The following is a 23,062-nucleotide window of genomic DNA, read 5'->3' as shown; positions in this document are numbered from 1 at the left end:
TACGTTCGCCAGCAAATACCTTTTGTGGATTCAAGCTTCTGAAAATTGAGGGGTGTATTAGATTTGATGGCACATTAGACTCTAGTAAATACGGCCTTTCCTTGACATCTGGTGGGAGGGTGTCCCACAGGGCGGGTGCCACTACCGAGAAGGCCCTCTGCCTGGTTCCCTGCAACCTCACTTCTCGCAGTGAGGAAACCACCAGAAGGCCCTCGGAGCTGGACTTCAGTGTCCGGGCAGAACAATGGGGATGGAGATGCTCCTTCAGGTATACAGGGATAGAATGGAAAGTTCTGCTGCTGCCTGTTCAGAAATGTTTGCTGCCTCCCCAGATTCCTAACCGCTACTTTTGTTTGCCACTTGTAAATTGGATGCAGAACAGGAGGAAGAGGGTTTTCACTCAGCCTTAGCTTTAATAGTGCTGATTGATCCATTTGGGCAAACAGGGCGCTGCCCCACCAATCCCCACCTGCCCTTAGCCAGTCCCCCACCTGCCTACCTTCTTCTTACAACCAGTCAGAGGGTGGCTGTGCCCATCCATGGCTCTAGCTCCACCTATTGCTGATCTCCTTGCTTTCCCCCCTGCCAGTCCCAGTGAGCATTAGCCGCCGCCATGATGAGCCACAGAAGTGGGCTTCGTGGCCACCTCCCACACCACACACCCTTTCCTCTAATAACAATTATTTCCTGCAGTCCGTCTCCAAGATCCTCGATGCCGCCAGTCTGGAACTGCTGAACGAGAGCTGCCGTCGATCCCTGAAGAAGCTTGCTAGCCAGGCCGACTCCATTGAGCAGATTGACGACACGATCCTGACGTGATTTTCAAGGCGCAGAAGGGAGAGGTGGCCCTTTTACCCATCACTGCATCAACATTACAACTCGAAACACCAGTGGAAATGTTTTCATTTTCGAAAATGCTAAATTCTGATGGGAGATTATGGAAAACAAAGAAAAAAGGGCTTCCGGAGTATTTTAATAAAGAAATAAACCAGAATAGCCTTAATAAGAGTTCTGATAGGTTAAGTAAATAAATAAATAGAATTTGGCTCCCCCCCACTTTAATTTTTTTTTTTTTAAAAAACACAGAATTACATGGTGAAGGAGTCCTATCAATTGTGAACCGGTAATTGGTACTTGGTCCTGTTGTGAATCTCCCTCCCCACCTTTGTGTTAAAGGAGCAATTCCCACTCTGTGTAAGTGGAATTAAAGAGTTCCGTGGAAGTTGAGCAGTTTGTTTTGATGTACTGCTGATTTGCTGTTGTTGTAGCTCGGGGGGCTGCAAATTCTGTAAATCAAAACTTAATTTAAAGAGCCTCAGAAATTAGAGGCGAAAGGGGGATGAAAAGTAGGCTGTTTGGGTGACAGTTTAATAAAAAGCTTTGAAACGAAACTGTGGTGCTGAAGCATTATTTGCAGATACGCACTTCAGCATGGCACAGATATGGTTTGCTGTAATTCATTAAAAAGAGCTACTTGTGGTTTTCTAGAATCCAGTGATGTGCTTCCAGGATCATAAGGACTTTCACTGGATAGTGAAATCATTTTTAGCAAATGGCTTAGCAAGGTTTTCGTTTTCCTCTCTGTCAGTTGGTGAGATCATGAGCACTGACCTTTGAAATACCACCAGCCCTGCTTAAAAATCACGTGCAAGGTTGTTCGGTAAGATCCCTCTCTTGTACAGAAGATGGCAGTAGGAGACAGTGTGTGTTATCTGATGAGCGAGTAAATCCCACCTGCAGATACTGGATCCCTAAGTGGAAGCTCAGTACATCATAGAATTGTAGAGTTCAAAGGGACCACGAGGGTCATCTAGTCCAACCCCCTGCAATGCAGGAGTCTTGCCCAATATGGGGCTCAAACACACAATCCTGAGCTTAAGAGTCTAATGCTCTACTAACTGGATGAGAAGCTGCCGGGAATGCAGACTGCTAAAACATTTTTTTTAATAATTCAAAGCTTACAGAAATAACAAAACATTTGCAAATGCTGGCATTGGTCTGAAGCCTCAGAACTGCCCCTTTCAGCAGAGAGCTGATCACCACAAGCAAAGGGATCTGCTCCCTTTCAGCAGAGAGAGCTGATCACCACAAGCAAAGGGATCCGCTCCCTTCACTGAACTGCAGGTTGCCGCAAGCACGTAATTCCATGCCTCCTGTCCCAAATTAAATTGAACATCTAAAAGTTAAAATGGCTTTGGCTGTTCAATTCTCTTCCTTGTCATTTTGAGCCTGCAGCTGCAAGCGACGGTGGTGCAATTCCAAATGAACCTTTTTGAAAATGAGCAATTCCAGCCTTTTGAGAGGGTTCTAGAGTGTGGCCCTTGGGCCCTAGCCATGCATCATTCCAGGCGGATGAGCAAGAGTACGTTCTCCAAGTAGACACTCCAGGTGTTGGCTTCATCCAGCTCTTTCTCAGCCCGTGTCTGATTTCTTTTTTTTTTTTTTTACAAAAAATGAAGCCTTTGTCCTTAGTCTTTTCGACCCAGCCCTTGTGGGGAGGGGGGCTTTCAGCATATCGGCGGAGCGCTGTGTGCTCGCTTAGGGATTGTCACTCGAGACTGTAACCATTGTTTGTAATCGTCCATGGGCATCTCCACAATATATTCACGCAGGAACTATGAAAGAGGCGAGAGGGAATGTGTGACAGGTTGTAAAGGAGAAACATACAGGCCACTGAGCAGGGGTAAAGAACCTCAAGCCCAGGGGCCAAATGTGGCTCTCTAGGGTTCTCTATCTGGCCCTAGTAACAGCCCTCACCTGTCCTGCTTTGCACCTTCCTTGAGTGCTTCTTGCCTGGCTAGAATTTGCCCTTGAACTCTGATAATACCATTCTGGTTTGTTTTTTTGTTCCGCTGTTTGCATGCATGAGGTTGTTGCTATACCTTTGCACGTATACACCTTTTATAAACAAAAATCTCCAGGAAGAGCACGATGGCAAGTGGTACCAGCCTCGGTCACCGTTCTTCACACCGGGCAAAACGGAAGTGTCTGCTTTTTTCGGGGACAACAGGCAAATGCCCATTTCATTTCCTGAAATAATAAGAGTGAGGTCTTGCGCAAAAGTGATGAAGAGGTTTTGCACAAGACCTGGAACTCACATGCTTTTTAAAAACAGCCCAATTAGGAGTGATTAGGCTCCACACTAGTTTCCCTACCATCTACTGGGTGGATATCTTAAAGGAACGGGTCTTCCTAACCAGGTTACTGGAAGCCAAACGGGCAGCAATTGGTGGAAATTGGCACTGGTATTGTTTGGATTGCCGGAAACAAAGCTGTGGTTGAGGGACAAGTAAGTGGAAGGTGGGTTTGGTAGTGGTACATCATTCCTGCTGCAATGTCACCCTGGCGGGAGATCTGGCTTACGAGCTACAAGGCTGGACTCTGGGAAAGGTGAGGGTCCCCCCTGCCTCTGCTGCTATAGCCCTCTAGCTGCACCCCTAGGGGAGGGTGGTAGCTCAGTGGTAGGGCAACTGCAGAAGATCCCAAGTTCAAATCCTGCTGTCTCCCAAGTAGGGCCCTGCCTGAAACTCTGGAGAGCTGCTGCCAATCAGTGTGGACATTACTGAGCTAGATGGACCCAAGGGTCTGACTTGATATGAGGCAGCTACTGTGATTGTTCCCTGGAGATCCAAATCACACTCGTCTAGTCATTTGTTCAGGACTGGTCAGGAAACTCCTAGTCGCAGATTTACCTCCCTTCAATACCTTGTCAGTCTAAACAAGTAAATCCAGCACAAAGCGAGTTAAGTATGCCATTGAGGGCTAATGTAGGGGATGCGTGTATCCTCTTCCCCCAAATTTCCTTTTCCCTTTAAACCTAAAAGCAGATTCAAGAGGCTGTGTGTATAAACAGGAAAAAAGCACGAGGACCCTCGGGCTCTTTTCCCACACAAGGTCGTCCCCCTCCTCTCCACCTGCCAGAATTGCTTGTACCCAAGGAGAGGGGTAGCTTCTAAAAACAAGCCTGCAGGACCACGGCACTTATGTGAAAGGAACTGTATTGGATATCTTTTGTTGGATGTTCTCTGTTCTCACGCACCCGGAGGCACTCGAGACAAACGGGAAATAGTATTCCTCTGCTGTCCAAGACTCCCCCTGCCCCCTTTTGCCTCGGGTGGTTCTTTAGCAAACTCAGGCGTTCTCCTCTCGAGGTGGTACTGAAGCAGCTCCAAGCCCGCCGCGTCCTCAATTACCTAGGACAGGAGACAGAGCCCAGAGGAAGGGGGGAGTTGTAGTCCAGCAACAACTGGGGACCCAGGGTTGAGAAAGGGTATCTGCTTGGCCACAATGAGCACAGGAAAGATGCTGGACTTGATGGGCCTTTGGGGGTATATTTTTCATCCCGGGAGTTCAATGGTGCACTATGTGAAATTGCCCATGCTAATCTTACCCTAGATCAATTCCACTGTGCTACCCTCCTTGAGCTTCCAGGATTTATATAGAAAGAGGAGAGGAGGAAACGCCTCTCTCTCTCTCTCTCTCTCTCTCTCTCTCTCTCTCTCTCAGCTCCCTCCTTTGCAAGATGGCAATAATAACGCTGACCGATCTTGCAGAGGCTTTGTACCGATCGCTCCAATAAAACCAACGTGGAGCCCTCTGAGCACGTTTAAAAAGGTAATCTAAATCCTAAATCATTCTGGATAGAAGCAGAGGCCTGCAGAGCACAGCATCCCTCCCAGAAGGCCAAGGACTTCTTACCAGGATCCTTGAGCTAGAGCCTAATGAACTGAATTTGTTTTCTCTCTCTTGTCATGGAGAAGCTCAGGGATGAGCAAATCTGCCTTGGGCTCTCTCGGCCCTTTCAGACAGACTCTCCTTTCGCATCTCTCACCTCCACAGCCGCGCAGATGTCCGGAGAGCAGATTTCCCAGATCCGAAGCTCCCCCAACACTTTCAGGAAGGTGGGCGGCCGGATGCGCAAGTCCGGATTCCTCGCAAACCTCTCCAGTTTCTTTAGGACTTTCTGGGTACGGTGGTCTCTCTTGACGTCATCTGGGATCCTGGCCAGCAAAGTGGAGAACCTTGGAACAGATACGAAAACAGGCATTTCAACACAAGTGTCCTGGACGGCTTGTGGTGAGCTGTTAGGCCAGTGCTTCCCAAACCTGGGTCTCACCAAATGCCCATGACAGGTCCGCAAGGTGGTGTCTTAAGGCTGCAAAATCCTAAGATGGGGAATGGCAAAACCTGTCCGGCCATATCCACCTCCCTGCTGGAAACTGAGATGGGAAGGCAGAACTCTGCCCACTTCCTGGTTTTAAAACACCTTGTCCACCGTTTTTGCATGTTTTTATCCCGCTGAAAATTATTTTACATGCCTGCTGCTCATTGAGAAGCGACTTCCTGTGACTGCTGAGATTCCTGGCCTCCCGGAGGTCACCTGTAAATGCCTCTGTGCTTTCAACTGCCTCCTGACAAGCTAGAAACTTTGGGTTTTGTTTTTTAAATGCAAGTGCCAAGGTTCTTAGGAAGCTGGCTCCTGATGCCAGTACCCTGTTTTGCACTCTCCCCGCAGCAAAGCACTCTGGCTTTTAAGCCCCTTTACCCATTTCCTCACCAGTTCTCAGACTCGGCGTCTTGCTCCGGCTCTGTCCCCACCATCGACTGCCTCATCCGCTCGAGATCTTTTCGGAACTTGGTGATGCGACTCAGGCACAGGTACTTCCTCGTGCTCTTCTCTTCTCGCCTCCTGCCAATTTAGCTCACTTGTTGTTTTCTAAAGTGAACCCTTTGAGCAAGGTGGGATTGCCAGCGCCCACCCAGCCGCAAGTTCAAATCTGCCCTGTTCTGGGGACAGGGCCGTAGGGATGCAGGACAGGCAGGGCTGAAGCTGGGAGCCGCAGAGTAAAAACGGGAGGGGTTTTTAGCAGGGATGCAGGGGGACAGTTTCCCTAAGTAGTGGCAGTTGCCAGGACATTACCCTGTTTGCCTCTACATAGTCACACTGTTATTTCAGACATCGTGATATATCGGTGCATCATAATGTTTAGGCGGTGATATATCACGATGTCGAAAACCAGACAATGCCCACTCCTAGTTCTGAGCTCGGGCTCATAACCAAAATGAAAGACAAAATATGATTTACCTCTCTAGGATGTCCAGTTGATCGTGCAGCCTGAACGCAGACTCGTGGGCCACCTCGTGGAAGATATCCTTCATGTTCTGGAAAGTCTGCTCTTTCCTTTTCAGGAAGAGGCTGGAGGAGAAAGAGGCAGAGGGATTAACTCACAGGCTCCAGATCTCTAGAGAGGCGGAAGAAGGGTAGGCCCAGTTTATCTGCCCAAGCTGGCCAGTTTGGGAAATGGACCTCTCTGGGGCAAACAAAAGGGCTTGGGTCAAAAAACCCTCTCCTTGCCTGAGATTCACAGCGACGGGTATTCACAGGCACTCTGCCTGGGACAATGGAACTGAAAGAACATAGTTTGTAGCCACAGATAGCTTGATTCTCCTTGAATTGGTCTCATCCTCTCTTAAAACCATCGCCACACCTTGTGGGAGAGCGAGTTCCATACTATATACTCCATGGGAAGAAGCCCTTTCTTTCGTCTGCCCTGAATCTCCTATTGTTCAGCTTCACCAGATGGCCTCTGATTCAGCTCCTGGGACAAAGAAGTTCCCTGTCCTATGTTTCTCTCCTATGCTAACTCAGCTGAACAGCCCACTAAACTCCCTGCTCTAGAGACAAGTATGTAGAGAGGTTTTACATCCACACACAGCTTGTATTCGGCCCGTGTAGACAGTATCCAGGATGTTTAAATGTCCTGGAAAATCCAGACATATGGCAGTTCCCCATCCTGCTGTGCAAAGTGCAAAATGGTCTGATTCTCGCCTGTTGTTATTTCGCTTAGCTTGTTTACTATGAATTTTCTTTTCTCTTTTTCAATTATATTTTATTAAGTTTCAACATTTCTAACACGGGCAGTCAAAACACAATTTTGTCTTTTTTCTTATTTTTGTCAACTTCCCACTCAGTTACCCATGGAGTTGTTGCTTTTCCCCGTCTGTTTCTATCAAATCATAACCAGAATACTATAATCTCGTTACTTCTGTTGCTCGTAGCTCAAATCCAGCTCACGAAATCATCATACTATTCTTTAAATAGTCCGAAAAATGAATCCATTCTTCCACAAAACACTCATCATACTATGAATCTTCTTTTGGAATTTATGTATGATGTTCGTTTTGATGCGTTTTGATGTTCGTTTAGTTTGGTAACTACCTGTGTTTCACAGAATGTAGAAAAGCTCTGGCGTTTAATCGTACTGTTTATTTTAAGATATTTCTCACTTGCGTTGTAAACTCCTGAGTGTTTTGTTTACAGATAAGCAGTATATAAATTACCAGATATATATATAATATACAAACAAATCATCCCCTCTCTATCAGCCAGATAGCAGGGGAAAGGAGCCCCAAACCAAAAATAAGTCTTGGAGCCCCAAATGAGCAGCTGCATTTCATCACCTTACTTTCTGCCACTGAGACTTCCTGGGTGTGTGCAAACTCCTCCTCCTGGGTGATGTCAGAGTTTGTGGGAGGAGCTTCTGCGCAGCCAGAATAGAGTCCCTCTTATTGACCCTCAGGAAAGAAGCCTACCTCCGCACACCTACCTTTGAGGTTTGTTGATCTGCTCAGTGGTGTCTTCGTCCGAGTAGGTCGCTGTCATCGTTTTATCTTCTCGGACAGTCACTGTCATCGAACTGCAAGGAAATTCAAAGGGAAATGGACACACACAGCTAACAATCGGGGGGGCAGGTCTGAAATCAGGGGGCTTCTTCTGTGCAAGGAAGAGGATACAAAAATTTGCAGACCCAGGATTGTTAGCTTGAGGAATCCAGCCTCGATTACTCAGGCAAAGAATCCTGGAGCGCTTCTCTGATACACGATTGCTCTTGGCGCCTGTCTCTTCCAGACATCCAGAGTTAGGAATCTCAGGTAGCTGAGGACCCGTGCTGCTGTTTTGCAACGAGTGCAAGTCCAGAGTTCAAATCCCACCAACGCTTCAGTTTCAAGAGAACAGCCTGCAAGTTCTGTTATGTACAATGGAACACCACAGAAAACACGATTTAAGTTGCTCTGAAAGAATATATTGGAGCATTTCAAGTCTTTTGTCCCGGTACGCGCACAGAAAATAGAGCTAGCTGAAAGGCAGCACATGGAGAGCTAGCTGCACTGATTGTAGCAAGGCATCCCTAATTAGTATTATTAGGCCATTATGAGACTGTTCCATAATCCTAGGATGATGCTGAAGGCACCCTGGCCTTCTGAACTTGCCACTACAGTGGTACCTCGGGTTAAGTACTTAATTCGTTCCGGAGGTCCGTACTTAACCTGAAACTGTTCTTAACCTGAAGCACCTCTTTAGCTAATGGGGCCTCCTGCTGCCGCCGTGCCGCCGGAGAACGATTTCTGTTCTCATCCTGAAACAAAGTTCTTAACCTGAAGCACTATTTCTGGGTTAGCGGAGTCTGTAACCTGAAGCGTATGTAACCTGAGGTACCACTGTACACGGCTGCTCCCCCTCCCTACCTCTTTGGCCTCTGCTCCCCTGAGGTCTCCTCTTTCGCGACTCCTGTGCTGGTCTTCTCTTCCTTCGAGGACGAAACTGAGCTGAAAAGCAAGACACTCGGATTTACCAACATTAGAGGAGTGGGAGACAAAGATGATGGAATGTGTGTTTTGCGCAAAATTGCATAAAAAATAATAATCACAGAGTTGGAAGGCACCTCAAGGACCATCTTGTCCAACCCCCCACAATGCAGGAATTCTTTACCCAATATTGGGATTGAAACCACAGCCCTGCCTCCTGTGCTCTACCGACTGAGCTATCCCTTGAGATAAATTGGCATTAAAAAATACTGGTGAGTTTTCATATGGACATTTTTTAAACACACATACACACAGACACACACACACACAATCTAAAAACATTTCAAAGCAATCACACTGACTCATGGTATTGCCATTGCACCCATAATATTCACACTAGAGCTCCTTTGAACATAAGATCTCAGCTGCTCATCCTGTTCTTGCAGTGGCCAGGTGGGATGCTCTGTGGCTTCCAGCAACTGCATGAAGAAAAACTGTGTCTGAATTGCAGCAAAACCCGCAGAAATAAATGATATGGCGCACTGTTCAGCTGCATCGCTGCCATGTGCACCATGCTCCGTCGCGTTCTCTTGCAGAGTCCCTACCTTTTGCCCTTCTGCCCAAATGAAAATTCGCTCTCCAGCTCACGTCTCGACAATATGGTGTGCGAGCTGCAAAATAAGGAGCAGAAACTGAGTCTTGCACATGACCAGAATGCAGGGACTGAAGCAAAAATGCAATGAGAAATGCCCCCCCCCCAATCTGGCCTCTCTTTTGAGATACACAGTCATCCGATCCAATTAACAGGTATAATTTTCCACAGTTGTCCAATCGGGGCTCTCTGGGTACGGCCTTTGGAGGAAATTGGGGAGATGGGAAAACTCTTAAGCCACACTCACATCATATGTGAAGGACAATGCCACTTTAAACTTTCATGGCTTCCCCCAAAGAATCCTGGGAGCTGCAGTTTGTTATGGGTCACTAGAAGACACCCCGCTGCTGTCCCAGAGCTACAATCCCCAGAGTTCCCTGGGAAGAGGGATCAGCTGTTGAATGACTCCGAGGCCCACGAGGCGGAAGAGAAGTTTGCTAATAACTCTCAGCACCCTTGGCAAAACAACTCACAGAATTCTTTGAGGGAAGCCGCGACTGTTTGGATTTGATATCCCGCTTTATCACTACCCAAAGGAGTTTCAAAGCAGCTAACATTCTCCTTTCCCTTCCTCCCCCACAACAAACACTCTGTGAGGTGAGTGGGGCTGAGAGACTTCAGAGAAGTGTGACTAGCCCAAGGTCACCCAGCAGCTGCATGTGGAGGAGCGGGGAAGCGAACCCGGTTCACCAGATTACGAGTCCACCGATCTTAACCACTTCACCACACTGGCTCTCACTGGTTCAAAGTGTTCTCAGAGTGCTCCAAATACATGGTGTGATTGTGGCCTCAGGGAGCAAGCAATGGAATGTGCTGCTGGCTGGGTATGTGGGAATGGCAGCTTGACTTGCCAACATCCATTTCTCTGGGATGACATCGGGTGTCAGAAGAAGAAGAAGAGTTTGGATTTGATATCCCGCCTTTCACTCCCTTTAAGGAGTCGCAAAGCGGCTAACATTCTCCTTTCCCTTCCTCCCCCACAACAAACACTCTGTGGGGTGAGTGGGGCTGAGAGTCTTCAAAGAAGCGTGACTGGCCCAAGGTCACCCAGCAGCTGCATGTGGAAGAGCGGAGACGCGAACCCGGTTCCCCAGATTACGAGACTACCGCTCTTAACCACTACACCACATTGGCTCTCAGGGACTGGGCAGAGGAAGAAGAGGAGGAGGAAGAGGAGGAGGAGTTTGGACTTGATACCCCGCCTTTCACTCTCTCTTTATACTGTGACCCCGTCCGCTTCCGCAAAAGGCCCGACGTACCAGCCGTGTGTCAAGTTCCAAAACATATTTTCTTTGCTAAAATTCTTCGCCACGTCTTCGTGTATCATCTGAAGCAGCGTCTGCAGTTCTGAGAAGAGGATGGGGGGGGGGAAAGGCAGGTGATATAATAAATAAATTCTGGAGAGGGGTAGCCGTGACAGCCTAGAGGGGAGTCGCTGAGCTCTCCGGGACTCACGGTAGCACATCGGCTCCTCTTCTTCCCTGGTTGTCTTGCTGAAGATGGACTCCATCTCCTCCCCTTCCTTGGCGCTGTCGGAAGGGGGCTGGGCCGCTTCGTCGTAGATGGGCGACAGGGAGCTTGTGCTGGTCAGGGTCGTTTTGCTGTGGGGAGAGGAGATGCTCATGGTGGAAGACCTCTTGGGGATTCTCCTGCCCCGGTACTGTCCTTTCTGGGTGTATTTTCTGCTCTGGAGAAATGCAACAGAAAGCCCTTAAGAGGCGGTGCCTCATTAGGATGGTCCTACTGTTTGACGGACACACACACACACACAATTCCACAAAGTATTAGGAAAACATGGGAAACCGATTTAGGCACCTGGCTTGAGGATGAACAAAGGGGGAGAAAATGTGGTCAGATTTGCCATTTTGGCACGCATTCAAGGAGGTGCTTTGAAGATGCTATTCTGCTGGGACCGGACACTTGTAAAAAATTCCATATGTTATAAAACTCCAACAACACTATGGCGGAGAAGAGGATTGTTGCTTTGCCTGCAGTGGGATTGCCCGATAGGTCAAAATTTTTGGAATGAGGTCTTTTTTGAACAAGACCAAATCCTCTGCTGAGACCTGATTCAAGCACTCTTCTTGACCGGAAGGAGAAATAATCGTGGAATTCAATACAGAGAATTATTGGCTACGTTTCTGGTTGCTGTGTGGATGGAATGCTCTCCCCAGGGAAGGCCTGGCGCCTTCATTAGACACCTTTAGGCGCCAGGCAAAAATGCTCCTTTTTAATTAGGCCTTGGACTGATTGGCATCCAATGCCCTTTTAAAATGTGTTGGGGAGGAGGGAGGGATTATTATGTTGTTCTTGTTTTTATTATGTATTTTGTATTTCCATATTGTGATTTTATGTTGTGAACCGCCCTGAGCCCTGTGGGCATAGATTGGTATACTAATTTAATAAATAACGACAACAACAGCAGCAGCAACAATAATAGCTAGTTGTTGGAAGGGGGGTTCAGAGCCCACCAAGGATGGATGGTATAAAAACAAGTATGAGGGGCTGGTGGGGTGGAGGCGCTGAGCCTATGTGTAGTGGCATCCAACACTCACTGCAGAGCCATAAGGCAAGCCTCAGTTATCCCATCTGCAGTATGGAGACAATGACAGCTACCCAGTATAGCACTAAGTAACCACCCCACCAGAAAAAGAATTTACACTCCTCCTCCAACCACACATGCCATGGAAACTGTTCTGAAGAGCTGGCGGAAAACCCCAGAACCCCAGGGAGGGTGTCAGGAATGGTGATTTGTTTTATTTTATTTTATTAAGGCTCTAAACAAATACTAAACAACTACAGTCATACCTTGGTTGTCAAACGGAATCTGTTCTGGGAGTCCGTTCGACTTCTGAAAACGTTTGACAACCAAGGCGCGGCTTCCGATTGGCTGCAGGAGCTTCCTGCACTCAATCGGAAGCCATGCCAGACATTTGGCTTCCAAAGAACGTTCACAAACCGGAACACTCACTTCCGGGTTTGCGGCGTTCAGGAGCCAAAACGTTCGAGTCGCAAGGCGTTCGAGATCCAAGGTACGGCTGTATTTGGAAACTGGCATAAACCGATTTACCTTTGTTTGCAAGAGAAAGTGCTCCCATCGAGCCTTCACCGTCTTTTCTTTCGCAATGACTTTCAAGGAACTTTTTGCACCGCCGTACTGCCTAAGGGGGAAAAATGAAGGGGGCGAGCTTTCAGTGGCTACACCCTGGCTTTTATTCCAAGCTCCTTTTGGCACCGCTGAGACACAACTGACTCTTGGGCCTAGCCACAGATTCTACATCCAGTGGCAGGACCCAGTCATGGAAAGTGCCCAGCTTCTGGCTCTAAACACGTGCAGAGTGCTTTTCTTACAGCTAGTGGCCTGTCCTCTCTTGAAAGTATAGAATACGGAATTTACAGCTGTGTAGCCTTCTAAATGGGACACGGGTGGCGCTGTGGGTTACACCACAGAGCCTAGGACTTGCCGATCAGAAGGTTGGCGGTTCGAATCCCCGTGACGGGGTGAGCTCCCTGCTCCTGGCAAACTAGCAGTTCGAAAGCATGTCAAAGTGCAAGTAAATAAATAGGTACTGCTCCGGCGGGAAGGTAAACGGCGTTTCCGTGTGCTGCTCTGGTTCACCAGAAGCAGCTTAGTCATGCTGGCCACATGACCCAGAAGCTGTACGCCGGCTCCCTCAGCCAATAAAGCGAGATGAGCGCCGCAACCCCAGAGTCAGCCATGACTGGACCTAATGGTCAGGGGTCCCTTTACTTTTAGCCTTCTAAATCCTTGGCTAAATTCTTCAACCCAAGCTCATGGGGTGATTTTTTGCATAGTTTACTCACAGCGGCGAAGCCACACTCAACCCCAACCAACAGAGGAGTTGCTCTACCCTATTTTCAGAGCCACCTGCCCATTTCCAAGGTGTATCCATTTCCATCACCTGGCCTGACGGCACCAAGACCCACCTGGGATTCCAGCATGTCATCACAGGTTTCATGCTGCTGTTGGGATCCAGAGTCAAAGCTTCCAAGAGCCAGTTGAGGGCGCACAGCTGCCGGAAGATGGAGTCGCTGTCAAAGAGAAAGAGAGAGAAAGGCAGATGGTGAGTTGATTGGCAGATGGTGGGGCTGATTGGCAGAGGGGGCGGGCTCAGGGGCTGCAGGGCTTGTGAGTTTTGAGAGGGGGAAATGGTCCACAAAGCAGAGAACTATGCAACCGGGCTTTGGGCTTGTGGTCCTCAAAACAGAAGTTTAACTAGATATAACAACAATAATAAATTCCTTAAACCCCACCCAACTGACTGGGTTTCCCCAGCCACTCCGGGCAGCTTCCAACAGAATATGAAAAACCCCACAGCAAAAAACTTTAAAAACTTCCCATACAGTGCTGCTTTCAGAGGTCTACAGAAAGATCTACAGAAAGTTGTACGATTGTTTATCTTGTTGGCATTTTGATGGGTGTTCCACTACCGATAAGACCCTCTGCCTGGTTCCCTGTAGTTACACTTCCTGCAGTGAGGGAACCGCCAGAAGGTCCTCAGAGATGGATCTCAGTGTCTGGGCTGAATGATGTGGGTGGAGACACTCCTTCAGGTATACTGGGCCATTTAGGGCTCTAAAGGTCAGCACCAACACTTTGAATTGTGCTCGGAAACATACTGAGAGCCAATGTAGGTGTTATATGGTCCTGGCGGCCACTCCCAGTCACCAGTCTAGCTGACACATTCTGGATTAGTTGTAGTTTCAGAGTCACCTTCAAAGGTAGCCCCACATAGAGTGCATTACAGTAGTCCAAGCGAGAGATAACCAGAGCACGCACCATTCTGGCAAGACAGTGTGCAGGCAGGCAGGGTCTCAGCCAGCATACCAGACGGAGCTGGTAGACAGCTGCCCTGGACATAGAATATATGCTAAACTCTCTTGCAGGTACTGTTCAAAGGAAACAAACACTCTTCCTTTAACCACCTGCTTAGCACCTTCATGTTCCATATGTGGTTATGATCCCCCTTTCCCCAGGGGAACAAATATAAAGGAGCCCAAGTCCCCTCTGAGCATGTAAAGAGAGCCTTCCCCAGACCAACAAGCAAACTGCAAGTGGTCTCTGAAAAGAAATGGCAAGCAGAGAGTCCAAGAATATTCCTGATGTTATTAACGCCTTCAAACGTACAAATGGGCATCCGGATGCTTTTCCGACAGCAGGCCGTTGTAGACGGGGGTGAAAGGTCGGACAATTTTCTTCTTCTTCTTTTTCTCCGTCTCTCTCAGAAAGGGACATTCTGTTAGAAAGAAACTTGGGGGGGGGGGAGAGACAAAGAGACACAGCTGTCAGAAAACAAAAGCACAATCTGTTCTAGACAGGAACTGCTTATTGATCTGATTTACACCCACTCCTGGCACTCCTCGTCCTTTCTGAAGAGCACCCTGACCTGCAAAATTAGCACCCCCATAGACATTTACAACTGCGGAGTCCAGTACAAGGAAAATGTCATAATAGCAAAATCACCCTCCTGCATGCTTAACAGCTAAAGATGTTCCTTTAATGCAAGGCTGGGGAATCTTCTTTTAAAAAAGGTGATTTATATTGTGAAAAGTGTCTCATGTGCTTCAGGCATAGAGATATTATCATAATTCCTTCTAATACTGATTCAAACTGTGCCATGCGGAGCCTCCACTCGTTCCCCCATACTAATGTCCGGTCTATGAGCGCCATTGTGTGTATACCCTAAGCCCATGTGCAAGAAAGATGTTCAGGGGCAGAGCACACGCTTCGCTGGCCAAAAGGTTCGATCTCTGGGTAGGGCTGCAAGGAACTCTGGCAGAGCTGCTGCCAGCCTGTGTAGAAAATGCTGAGCTGGGCGAGCCAATGGTCTGATTCGGTATAAGGAAGCCTCCTATGATTGGTCAGGGGTAGAGCATCTGTTTTGAAGGCAGAAAGTCTGTGACTCGATCCCTGGAATCTCCAAGTAGGACTGAGCTCCTGCAGAGCAGCTGCCAGACAGTGTAGATGACACTGAGCCAAGAACCTCACTTGGTGTAAGGTAAAGGTAAAGGACCCCTGGATGGTTTAGTCCAGTCAAAGGCGACTATGGGGTTGCAGTGCTCATTTCACTTCAGGCCGAGGGAGCCGGCATTTGTCCACAGACAGCTTTTTGAGTCGTGGCCAGCATGACTAAACCGCTTCTGGCGCAACGGGACACCGTGACAGAAGCCAGAGCACATGGAAACGGCATTTACCTTCCCGCCGCAGTGGTACCTATTTATCTACTTGCACTGGTGTGCTTTCGAACTGCTAGGTTGGCAGGAGCTGGGACAGAGCAACAGGAGCTCACCCTGTCACAGGGATTCAAACCACCGACCTTCTGATCGGCAAGCCCAAGAGGCTCAGTGGTTTAGACCACAGCGCCCCCCGCGTCCCACTTGGTGTATGTAGGGCTGCCATACATCCTGGATCTTAGACCTAAGTCAATTGACAAGCCCTGGTTTTTACTTTTTGAAATATGGCAGCCCTAGGTTACACGGCCGTTTGTCACACCGTCTAAAATGTCTGGAGGGCATTGCATTGGCCAACTCTGAGCTAGTCAACCTCGCAAAAAGGTGTGTGTGGATGATCTTCTGAGAACCCGATGGCGCCATTTAGAGGTCACATTTGGAAAAAGGAAACGGCTGTTAATAGATTAAGAGCCTCAAAGAACACCTACTCAGTCAGTTCTTCATCCCCTGAGTCTTCATCGGAGGACGAGGATGATGGGTATTTCGGCGGCTGACAGTCAGTCCTTTGCCTTTCCTGCTCCTTCCACTCTTCCAGCCTGGTTGCCTCCTGCCTCTCCAGAGTTTCTCTGCGAAGCATATGGAAGTACCCCCGCCCAATCTTCCCCGAGTTGATCAGATACCTGTTAAAAATGGCAGGAGGTCAAGCACTGAAGTGACGGCAAAGCTAACAATACGGAGATACATTATTCCCCTCAAGAAGAATTCTCTGTCTCTTTAAATTTATGCAAAGAGTAAAAGAACACATGTTGAAAGAAGTCCAGGACCCAAAGGATTATGGGTTGTCTCAGAGGCCTTCCTCCTCCTCGTTCCTGTCAGAACTTATTTAATTCATTATTTATTTATTTTTAGATTTTTTTTTGTGAACACTATTCGCAACCCCGAAAGTGCAGTAGCAGGGCGTCACATCACAACGTAAACAGGACAAACAAAGGATCAATAATAAGGAAAAGAAATGGTGACGCACCAAAATAAAGCAGCCCATTAAGTCTATCATAGAGCTGGGTGATACATCAATACATCGTCCAAAAATGGTTTCAATATTGGTTTCATAATTTTTAACCTGGCAGTATATTGCGAATCATGATGTTTGTGTTTGTGTGTGTGTGTGTGTGTGTGTGTGTTATGCAAAAATCGCCTTGTTGTAAAAACCATGAAGCCAGACAATGCCTCTACATAACTCCATCCTTATTTCAGACATTGTGATATATTAGTATAGCACAGGCATAGGCAAACTCGGCCCTCCAGATGTTTTGGGACAACTCCCACCATCCCTAGCTAACAGGACCAGTGGTCAGGGATGATGGGAGTTGTAGTCCCAAAACATCTGGAGGGCCGAGTTTGCCTATGCCTAGTATAGCACAACGTTTAGCTGATGATATATCACAATGTTGAAAACCAGATATCGCCCAGCCCTAAATCATAGGAAATAAAATCCTACTGAATGACTTAAAAGCATTCTGGACCCTCCATCCCCCTGGAGACGTGCGGTTTTTGTGCAATTTTTCCCATGGTAGGCAAAGGCCGTAAGTTATAATACCACACAGCCAAATGCAGATTTTTTCCAAGGTTTCTCATTGTTGGGCTGTTGAAATCCCAGCGGCAGCGAAAATCCAAATCATGAGCTCTTCGGAGTGACAAGCTGTCTGTCCACATATTGACGAATGTCAGTTGTGGGGAAGCCTGAGCAGGTGATTTAATTGTTTTGGATATTTCTTAATATACTCGGGACCGGAATAATGAAACCTGATGGCATTCCCACCAAAGGTGGAAGGAAGTCCCTCAGAGCCCGCAGGCCCTCCAGCAATCTTGTGTTGATTGCGACGCGATAGGAAACATCTGCACAGGTGCGCAATTGCCATCTGTGCTGCCAACTCCCTCCCATATAACAAAACGGATTTATAGAAATTTGCTAACCGCCGTGATTTCCATTCAGATTCCTGTACTAGTACTGATGGACACGCTGTACGCCTAAACACAGAACCTATAAGGAAGGTGAGCTATTGAATTCCCTAGAGAGATTCTAGCCCACGGGTAGGTAAACAAAGGCCTGGGGGCTGGATCTGGCCCAATCGCCTTCTCAATCCGGCCCGTGGACGGTCCGGGAATCAGTGTGTTTTTACATGAGTAGAATGTGTCCTTTTATTTAAAATGCATCTCTGGGTTATTTGTGGGGCATAGGAATTCGTTCATTTTATTTTTTTCCAAAATATAGACTGACCCACCACAAGGTCTGAGGAAAAGTGGACTGGCCCCCTGCTGAAAAAGTTTGCTGACCCCTGTTCTAGATATATATATATATATATATATATATATATATATATATATATATGAGAAATATTTATTAAGATTTTACAAAGACAAATATACAAAAACACATAATAATAAAAATAAAAAATAAAAAAATAAGTAAAACATACAGAAAAAACAAGAAAAATTAAAAACAATTATTTTTCATAACTTAAAACTCATTTGCTTGTTTCTTTGACTTCCTCACACCTCCCCTTCTTGTATTCCCATTTAAATAATCAAATCAGCAAATCCTTACCCTCTTTCATTTATCTTATCTCTATAACTTAACATTTTATAACTCAGTATTTTCATCCATTATCAATTCGTTTTTGCATATTCTTATTAACTTTGTTGCCAATACCACTTATTTCCAATCCAACACCATTTTAGTTATTTTTTTTTTACCTAATTATACCCTTCTTCCATATTCTTAAAGCATTACAGCTGGAAACCACTTAATTTCTATCCAACATCATTCTAACATTCATTAATTTTGCAATATTTCTGTAAATAGTCTTTAAATTTCTTCCAATCTTCTTCCACCGCCTCTTCTCCCTGGTCCCGGATTCTGCCAGTCATTTCTGCCAGTCCCATATAGTCCATCATCTTCATCTGCCATTCTTCCAAAGTGGGTAAATCTTGTGTCTTCCTATATGCCTATAGACATCCGCAGGCTCCTTCAGTCTGCTCTTCCCAGCGCCTGGCAAGAGCATTTTCGCTCAGGCAAAGCCTACACAGGCATATTGAAAGTTTCCATGTGTTTTAATCTGGAAACTGCTTAATTTGATTATTTTTGGTCATTGCTGAATTTGATTATTTTCTGAAGGTTTTTAATCGCTGTGCTGAACTGTTCGTTTGTCTGTTTGTTTTAAGATGATGATTTAATCTTAACTCTTTTTGTAAACTGCTTTGAGGTCCATTACTCATCATAGAATCGTAGAGAAAACCATAGAGTCGTACAGCTGAAAACGCTGGCAGCGTTTAAGATAAATTCAACAGTGTAAATAAGTTTTGATGGATGTAATAGTGGAATACTGAATGGTATCGTTTTTTGTAAAATATGCAGGGATTTATGATATGTAAAATGAACCATGGAATGAGAAGAAGGGAAGTCATTGATATCTTAAGGATACAAAAATGAGTACTTTAAATTGTAAAACAAAAATATTATGCACACACATACATATATAAAGAGAAAATGATAGTTGGAAGGGATTGTGAGGTTCATCAAGTCCAACCCCTGCAATGCAGATTATTATTATTATTATTAATAATAATAATAATAATAATAATTATTATTATTATTATTTCCTCATTGCATTTCTGTCCTTTTCTTCAAGCTTAAGGTGGGAAACGTTCTTCTCTCCCTTCCTCATTTAATCCCCACAACATCCCTGTGAGGTAGGTTAGACTGAGAGCCAGTGACTGGCCCCAGATCACACAGGGAAGTTCATGGTCAAGTGGGGATTTGAACCGTGGTTTCCCAGGTCCTAGTCCAGCACTCTAACCACAACACCACACTGGTATATCATCATCGTCACCATCATAGGATCATAGCATTGTAAGGGACCATGAGGGTCATCTAGTTGAACCCCCTGCAATACAGGAATCTTTTGCCCAACGTGGGTTTCGAACTCACAACCCTGAGATTTACAGTCTCATGCTCTACCGACTGAGCTATCCCTTCACCACGATTTATATCCCACCTTTTCTGCAGAACTGGGACTGAAGGCGGCTCACAAAAAAATAAAACAAACACAAAAAGCTAAAAACCTATAAAATATAACAGTTAAAAAGCAATTGAGCTAAGATGACTATGTAACAGTGGCTTCCATCGTAAGACGCGTTTGTGCCCCTATAAGGCTGGTGTTCACATATTTAATAAATATATATGTGACATATAAGGGGAGAAGACCTTATCCAGATTCTAGGCAAATAAAGGCTTGTGGTTCAGAGAGAGATGAAGACAGTTGAATTTTGCATTGGCTATGAGACTGCAGTAGAAGATTTCTTTCGTCTCTCCCTCTTCCCCCCCCCACCCCTTTCTATTTTTAAAAGAAGTCTTTTGTCGGATGACAGACGAGACAGACAACGCAAAGCGCTCACTGCCAGCAAAATGGATACATCACGACAAGTTGTTCTGCAGTCCGCGTGCAAAACATATTTCTACCCTGTCCGAATCAGACAAGCCCATCCATCTCCCGAAACATTGTGCGTACCTCCTAAAGTAATGGCTGCAACCGGGTTCAGAACACCCTCTTCCTTCCTAGCAATGCATTAAAACTACTCGAAGGCTACTAGACACTTAACAAATGGCGCTTCTGAATCTCAAGGTGATTCGCCGTCTGCCTGTAATGTCTGTGGAATTCCTGACATATGGGAACCCATGTTGGAATGTATAGATTTTGGCAAATTTCCTTTAAAAAAGTTCAAAAACTTCTTTTTTCCATTTTTTAAAAACTATTTTATTTATGACTTTCAGGTTTATGCATTTCAATAATTTTACTGTCGTTTTAACATTTCAAAACTTGACTTCCTTCCCCCTCTTTCTGCTGTTCCTTAAATTTATTTTTAATATTTTCTGCATATCCAAATTAACTTAATTTGTTCATTTATTCATCTGCTTTAAATACATACTCATACGAAACTGCAGGTTATTACAATAATCCTGCCAATGTTCTTATCTGTTTACAATTTGTTTCTAAATATTCAATAAAACATTTCCATGCTTTAGTGAAAAGTCTGTTATTTTGATTTCTTATTTTTCCGGTAAGTTTTGCCATTTCTGCATATCCCATATGTTTTTGTATCCATTCCTGGGACTTCTTCTTCTTTACATTTTTGGACAAGCAACATTCTTGCTGCTGTAGTCACATACATGAATAAATTTCTATACAGTTTCAGCAGTTCTGTTCCTTTAATTCCCAAAAGGAAAGCTTCTGAGTTTTGTTTTGTTTTTTTACAAATGTTATTTTAAACATCTTTTTCAATTCATTATATATCATTCCCAGTAAGCTTTAACCTTACTACAAGACTTCTTTTTCAGATTCTGCAAAAGCCCAACAATTATTGTGTCTGGATTTTCACTTTTGGAAATATGGCAACCCTAGAAATGTATGCCTCTGACAGTGGAGGTAGAACACAGTCATTGTGGCTAGCAGCCAATGAGAGCCCTGCCCTCCCTGAATTTGTCCAATCGCCTTTTAAAGCCATCTAAGTTGGTCGGCCACGCCTCCCTCCTGCAGGAGTGAGTTCCATAGTTCAACTATGCGTTGAATAAAGAAATACTTTCATTTATCTGTCCTGAGTCTCCCAACTGTACAGAAGCTCTCCATTTCACACACCACTTCCAATCTTTTAAGTTTGTTGTTGTTGTTTAGTCGTTTAGTCGTGTCTGACTCTTCGTGATCCCCTGACCAGAGCACGCCAGGCACTCCTATCTTCCACTGCCTCCTGCAGTTTGGTCAAACTCATGTTAGTAGCTTCGAGAACACTGTCCAACCATCTCATCCTCTGTCGTCCCCTTCTCCTTGTGCCCTCCATCTTTCCCAACATCAGGGTCTTTTCCAGGGAGTCTTCTCTTCTCATGAGGTGGCCAAAGTACTGGAGCCTCAGCTTCAGGATCTGTCCTTCCAGTGAGCACTCACGGCTGATTTCCTTAAGAATGGAGAGGTTTGATCTTCTTGCAGTCCATGGGACTCTCAAGAGTCTCCTCCAGCACCATAATTCAAAAGCATCGATTCTTTGGCGATCAGCCTTCTTTATGGTCCAGCTCTCACTTCCAGACATCACTACTGGGAAAACCATAGCTTTAACCTTTTAAGTTTAGTTCTCCACAATTCCATAGTAGTTTCTGATGCTTTTTGTTTTTGCTTTTAAAAAGCCTCATCGAAATTCTGCAGAATTTAAGGGTCGTTTTCTCCAAATATATGTATACCGTTCCATGCAATTTTGCTTTGCTTGTTCCTTAAACTTCAGCAGTTACATCCACACAGGAAGGGTGTTGCTGCGACGGGGACTGCAACCATAAATTTTGAACGATGACTGTATTTCAGTTCGCGTATTGTTTCAGAAACTGCAAATCAGAACCGAACTGAATTTCTACCCTGTCTCTACCAGGCAAGCATTATGTTCTGACAGCTCTTTCTCTCTCTACCTCTATCTCTCAACACACACACATTCTGCGCTGTCCCTGGCAGGTGGCACAAACAAGGGCTAGTCATTTTCACACAAGGTGTGGGGAGGGGGCAAAGCAAATACCTTTCCATTTAAATCCTCGTTTCAAAAGCATCGTATTTATGCAGCAACTTAATAAAATTAGCCTCTGCCGCCAACTTGACGAGGAGGTAAGAATCATTCATTAAAATGCAAATGCATTTGAGATGAACTTTGGAATGCATTTATTACAGTAATTGAGCTCCAGCCGGCTGGAAGTCACAACACGGATTTTCCGCCACCTTGCCGACAAAGGCCATGCCTTTCTTGTAAACTAATAACTTCGTCACTGGGAAAATTGAGAGAGCTTCTCCCCCCCCACCCCACCCCCGCCGCCTTTTTGAGTGCTAATCATTTTCGTCAGAATACTCCAGCTCCTTTATAGGATTAAATTAATATAGATAAAGGTCAGGCTCGTACTGTACCAAAATAAAAATGACCTGGCAGCAAACAAGGTGGATGGCAAGCTAACGAGAAGCTTGCTTTCATGCTTAATACAACATCATGTGTGTATAATTATCTTAAAACGTCTGACCGCCCCGCTGATCTATTCCTAAATTTGTAACACGGAATAACAAAGGAGTCGAGCTTGAATAGGCCAGATGCATTTCTTTGAAGCAGGAGTGAAAACATACTTATCAAAAGGTACGATCCGACTATTATTATTATTATTATTATTATTGACCTGTACTTCGCCCAGAGGTCCCCGAGCAGGTTGCAATAGTAAAGGTAAAGGAAAGGGGACCCCTGACCATTAGGTCCAGTTGTTACCGACTCTGGGGTTGCGGCGCTCATCTTGCTTTATTGGCCGAGGGAGCCGGCGTACAGCTTCCGGGTCATGTGGCCAGCATGACTAAGCCGCTTCTGGTGAACCAGAGCAGTGCATGGAAACACCGTTTACCTTCCTGCCGGAGCGGTACCTATTTATCTACTTGCACTTTGACGTGCTTTTGAACTGCTAGGTGGGCAGGAGCTGGGACCGAGCAACGGGAGCTCACCCTGTCGCGGGGCTTCGAACAATAGTAAAACAATAGTAAAACACAGTATTAAAAACAGGTTTAAACAACT

At 45.8% G+C, this 23,062-nt stretch overlaps 3 protein-coding genes across 5 annotated transcripts in view; 1 reads left to right on the top strand and 2 right to left on the bottom strand.

Moving 5' to 3' along the window:
- GCN1 (GCN1 activator of EIF2AK4) overlaps nucleotides 1-1,391 on the top strand; it is a 66,868-nt gene extending 65,477 nt beyond the window's left edge. Inside the window, exon 58 of the mRNA XM_083589551.1 lies at nucleotides 694-1,391. Coding sequence (XP_083445677.1) covers nucleotides 694-819 — 126 coding nt within the window. The 3' untranslated portion in view covers nucleotides 820-1,391. The remainder of the gene's footprint in view (nucleotides 1-693) is intronic.
- SRRM4 (serine/arginine repetitive matrix 4) overlaps nucleotides 1-23,062 on the bottom strand; it is a 345,117-nt gene that overhangs the window by 111,196 nt on the left and 210,859 nt on the right. The window lies entirely within an intron of this gene.
- The window catches only part of CCDC60 (coiled-coil domain containing 60), a 56,393-nt gene continuing 34,409 nt past the window's right edge, over nucleotides 1,079-23,062 (bottom strand). For 2 of the 3 annotated variants that reach the window (XM_083590087.1, XM_083590089.1), the window contains 13 exons: nucleotides 15,919-16,110; nucleotides 14,388-14,510; nucleotides 13,187-13,291; nucleotides 12,309-12,399; nucleotides 10,694-10,925; nucleotides 10,498-10,585; nucleotides 9,192-9,257; nucleotides 8,527-8,607; nucleotides 7,608-7,697; nucleotides 6,086-6,196; nucleotides 5,558-5,689; nucleotides 4,832-5,021; nucleotides 3,982-4,193 (listed from right to left, as the gene is read on the bottom strand). In XM_083590087.1, coding sequence (XP_083446213.1) covers nucleotides 4,032-4,193; nucleotides 4,832-5,021; nucleotides 5,558-5,689; nucleotides 6,086-6,196; nucleotides 7,608-7,697; nucleotides 8,527-8,607; nucleotides 9,192-9,257; nucleotides 10,498-10,585; nucleotides 10,694-10,925; nucleotides 12,309-12,399; nucleotides 13,187-13,291; nucleotides 14,388-14,510; nucleotides 15,919-16,110 — 1,663 coding nt within the window. In that variant the 3' untranslated portion in view covers nucleotides 3,982-4,031. Of the gene's footprint in view, nucleotides 2,616-3,981; nucleotides 4,194-4,831; nucleotides 5,022-5,557; nucleotides 5,690-6,085; nucleotides 6,197-7,607; nucleotides 7,698-8,526; nucleotides 8,608-9,191; nucleotides 9,258-10,497; nucleotides 10,586-10,693; nucleotides 10,926-12,308; nucleotides 12,400-13,186; nucleotides 13,292-14,387; nucleotides 14,511-15,918; nucleotides 16,111-23,062 lie in introns of those variants that run through there. The other variant, XM_083590088.1, reaches the window with a different exon arrangement.

Source organism: Podarcis filfolensis (assembly GCF_964270895.1).
Source record: "Podarcis filfolensis genome assembly, chromosome: 16".
In the NCBI taxonomy this organism is placed as follows: Eukaryota; Metazoa; Chordata; class Lepidosauria; order Squamata; family Lacertidae; genus Podarcis; species Podarcis filfolensis.
The sequence above is the reverse complement of the archived record's forward strand: the minus strand, read 5'-3'. Positions and strand labels throughout refer to the sequence as shown.